Source organism: Lactuca saligna, chromosome 4 (genome assembly GCF_052625555.1).
Source record: "Lactuca saligna cultivar CGN05327 chromosome 4, ASM5262555v1, whole genome shotgun sequence".
NCBI classification, from domain to species: Eukaryota; Viridiplantae; Streptophyta; class Magnoliopsida; order Asterales; family Asteraceae; genus Lactuca; species Lactuca saligna.
Window position 1 is genome coordinate 102,578,312 of NC_136420.1, and position 4,681 is coordinate 102,582,992.

The window sequence follows — 4,681 nt, forward strand, 5'->3', positions numbered from 1 at the left end:
GGTATCAGAGAATTGAAGTTCTCCTTCATGATTTTTTTCTCACAAATTATTCATTGAATTCTTACTCTGTTTCTTGTGTTTTTGTTTTCCATGGATACACCTGCACCGAATCAAGTTGTTTCTCCTCTTGATGATCGTTCTTCTCATTACTTCATCCACCATTCTGATAATCATGGCTTTATCTTAGTTTCTCAACTATGTTGACAGTTCGAGAACCTGTCATCTAGCAGCCAGAGTTTTATCTGTAGGACTTTAGCAGTACGATGTGAGTAACTTTCGAGTATAATTGGATCTAAGGCACCAAGGCCGACCCATTAGTAAGAGTTATAGTAAAGATGACTGTCTTTGTGATAATTATCCGGTATGACGTTGTGTGTTATGTTTATGTGCTAGTATGCTATGATGTTATGTGATATGTGATAGTAGGGGTAGGATAGACCCCAGTACCAGTCAATAGGGCCGAAGGGGTATGCCAACACCCATATAAGCTAGGCATAATATGAGTTATGTGTTTATGAGCTAGTATGATATGTGGTAGAAGTAAGGGGTGAAATAGTCCCCGATGTCGGTCAAAAGGACCGAAGGGGTAGGCCATCACCCTGATATGCTAGGTGAGGTACCGGTCGACATAACCGAAGGGGTAGGCCAGCACCCTGGTATGCTAGGCAATTATCGGTTGAAAGAGACCGAAGGGGTAGTCTAGTACCCGGATAGGTTAGACTGTATGTATATTGTATGGTATGTGGTATGATGGAAGAACTCAATAAGCTTCGTGCTTACGGTTTTCAGTTTTGGTTTCAGCTACTTCATTTTCAAAGGAAAGGAATCGACTCGATTGCAACGCATTACCCTATGTTTTCGGCACATGAGATCTTTGGGATTACACTATGATATTGTTTTATGATAACATGTTTTGATTATTGACAGTTTGGTTTTGACATGGATGTTTTTATGAATGTTTTTATACTGTTGGTTTTATGAATTATTAAACTAAAAATGAAATTTCTGGTCTTAACTTTCGGGATGTTACATTTCTCATAAAATTTTATTACATTTCAAAGAAAACCACATTTGGTAAGTTTTGTAAAAATTGACATAAGAGAATTTTGTTACATTTAAAAAAAAAATCACATTTGGTAAGTTTTGTAAAAATTGGCATAACTTATCTTCAGAGGAATTAGGAAGTCATGATTCTTGATGTGAGGCGATGTATCGTGAAATTGTGTCTAAACAAGGTTATGTTTGATAATTTCTATCCGGAAAAGTGCATAATGGGAAAGTTTTCTAACCGAGAAAAAACCATGTTCTTTGATTGTACATTTGATTGACGATGTTGAATAATGAAAAATGATAATATTACCATGTTATCCTATACTATGATGGATGAAATTGTTGAATAATTATAAAAACTTACAAATTGTCATACAAAATCAAAATTACACAATAATCATTTAAAAATCAAAATAAAATGTCGATTAAGTGGTTTTAGTTTAATTTTTTTTAAATTGATGTTATGTTGTTATTCTTTCTAGCAATTTTAATTTTTTTTTTTTATAATTCAACATGTGATTTTTGACCCGATTTATATTCGATAGTTAAATATATTAGGATAACGGTGGTGTTGTCCAAAAAAAAAGAATTAATCCAATAAAACTGAATTAAAAAATTAACTAAAAAAATTAATAATCCGATAAAATAGTATTTATTAATATATAAATATTACATATTTATAAATAATATTTATTAATATATAATAATCCAACAAAAAAATTAATCCATAAAAAATAAATAAATAAAGAATTATTTAAAAGAAATTAATAATCTAATAAAATAATATTAATTAATACATAAATATTATATATTAAAAATAATATTTGTTAATATATAATAATCCAATTAAAAAATAATAATCCAACAAAAAAATAAATTAAAAATTATTTAAAAGAATTTAATAATCCATGAATGAAAGATGTGGGGTTTATGACATAATTGTTTTTCCAGCTTATTCAACCAAAATATATGTTTTTAAAATTTTCTAAGAAAGACATCTTATCGAAAAAGACATTTTCTATACATATCAACCAGTCTTTCCAGTCCATTCAATCGGAAAAATCTGTTTGAACCTGAAAAATATATCTATTAAACAGGGCCTAAATGTTAATAACAAAAAATAACTTTGCAAGAAAAGTGTATTTTACATAAAATGATTAAAATGATTTTGTAAGTTACATACGATTATCTCATCTCATCAATTGTAATACCTTATATCTTAACAACCAATGACATCCGTACAAAGACAAAATCACTTTAAAATCCAAATTGACCTCCATCATGAAGTCAAACATCGCTAACATTTAACATTACTCAAATGCCTACAATATATAATCCTTGTTGCAATTATTAACTAAAAAAAATTCATCAATCTCACTTATAACACTCTTAAACAAAAAACATGAAACACACTAAATTCAAAAATTCCCATTCTATTTCCTGAGTGCATTCATCTTGTCCCTCAGATAATAAAGCTTCGCTCTCCTCACTTTCTTCTTGTCCAAAACCTTTATTTCTTTCACATTCGGCGAATACCTGTCATCATAAAACCACTTATTTTACTAATTTTTTAATAATAGCAACATAATTTACTCTTTTACCCTTAATAGCAATATATACTTACAGAGGTAGAAGAGATTCAACCCCAACTCCTGCAACAAGTCTTCTTAATCTGATTGTTGAATTTAAACCTGCATTGCGTCGTGCTATCACAATTCCTTTCACTGTTGATACACGCCTCTTGTTCTCAGGTACTTCCTGTAAATTTCATGGATTTTAATATTTTATCAAATAATATATATAAAAATTCAATTTCAAATTTATGAAACAAGCAAAAATAAAAATAAACATACCAATTTGAGCTGGATTATATAGCCTGGCCTTATATCAGGTATCTCTCTCTGTGTATTCACTTCCTTCACTGCTTCTTTATCAAGTATCTGCAAGTGAAGTACATGTTTGAAATGAGGATAAAATGGTCTTTTCACAAAAGGGTAAGTATGGAAATAAGAAAAAGCAAGATTTCTTGAATTTCCTACCTGCATAATGTGTCTGGCTGTTTTATCGAGTCTCTTGAATTTGACACGAGGTGCAACCTCAGTGGCAGTAACAGCTTCATCTTGTATGTCAGATTTTTGTGAATCATTCAATGTTGCAATGCCCCTGTTACTAAAATGGTGCACTAGCCTGGACTCGATTGAGGGTATATTGGTACTTTTGCATGAAGCTAGTAAATCTCTACCGTAATTTTTTGTCTAGAAATATTCACAAGTCAAAACATTATAGTCATAAATTCAAAAAAGAAATCATAAACAGGGTTCACAAGAAACAATCATTTTAATCTAAGATTGTAAAAGTCCTCTGAAAGATAACTTTAATCTACAATATAACTAATCTAGCAGCATCAGGTAATCAATTCATTAGCTAGTTATGTAATTCCATGATTTACACCAGACATTGCATACAGCTTTACTAGTGAAAAGTATCTAATTTATGCTCACTTAATAAACAGTCTAGTAACCAAAACTAGACTACAAAATCAAATAAATCATTGTCGATAGTCATAACATAAGGAAAGTCGCTTATACTACTAGACCAACACCGTGTGATCTTTATTTACAATGATAACGGAACTAGATGAAAACACCATTTTTACTCAATCCTGAATCTACAATGTATTATGAAGATAAAGCTTTTTATCAAAATGGAACATATACTTTGCTCGGAAATCTGCATTTGAGCTAAATTCTACGCGATTTGGTAACGCAGGGCATCTATTACCCCTCCAAAAAAAACAACCTAATCATGAAACTTTCGAGTTTCACTACATAATACCTAAAAATCGCCTATAACTATACCATGAACTGGAAAATGATTATCTTTGAATCAACAGAAAGTAAAAGAAAGAAAAATTACCGAAAAATGTGAAGGAAGTAACCGTGAAACAAGGAGTAGATCATTAGGTTGAGACAAACAAACCCTAGACAACGGCGAATCAAAACTACGGGAGCACTTAATGACGTTCTTTGTGAGCGATGTAATTCTCCCACAGAACGATTGCATCTCTTCCGATCAGTTTCTGCAAACCCTATCGAATGCGACCGGCGTTTTTTCCAAATAGGATGCAAAACCCTCCTCGGACCTTGAAAATGGAGGTTTATGATCCGAGCATTATTTGACCAAAGTGCCCCTAGCCATTCTTTGGTACATTATTTTAAATTGATAAAATTGCAAAAATGGGTAAGATCTAAAAAAAGGTTTATTAACAAAAAATGTCCCTAATTGATAGTTTTGTTGTGGTTTTGGTCTCTACTTCGTTAAGTTTAACGGTATAACTGTTAATTTTTAGCAAATGATGGATTTACCCCTGAGATTATTTCTGCAGTTTTATCTTTTTATCAAACTACAATGATTAATTATGTAATTTTTCTTTTTCATTTTATTGAATTATTAAATAATTGAATTACCTTTTTCTTTTTAACTTTTTACTTATTGTATTATTTTTTATTGGATTATTATATATTAATAAATATTATTTTTAATATATTATATTTATACATTAATAAATATTACTTTTTTTTATTATTTTCTTTAATAATGTTTTTGAATTTCTTCTTTATTGCATTAATTC

At 30.2% G+C, this 4,681-nt stretch overlaps 1 protein-coding gene across 1 annotated transcript; it reads right to left on the minus strand.

The window, feature by feature from the left end:
• Positions 1 to 2,306: 2,306 nt before the first annotated feature.
• LOC145042517 (large ribosomal subunit protein bL19cz-like) lies at positions 2,307 to 4,211 on the minus strand. Its single transcript, XM_078990959.1, has 5 exons — positions 3,967 to 4,211; positions 3,090 to 3,305; positions 2,904 to 2,990; positions 2,675 to 2,808; positions 2,307 to 2,586 (listed from the first exon to the last, which is right to left on the minus strand). Exons 1-5 carry the CDS (start codon positions 4,111 to 4,113, stop codon positions 2,484 to 2,486), a joined length of 687 nt encoding a protein of 228 aa, XP_078847085.1. The 5' UTR covers positions 4,114 to 4,211; the 3' UTR covers positions 2,307 to 2,483.
• Positions 4,212 to 4,681: the final 470 nt, after the last annotated feature.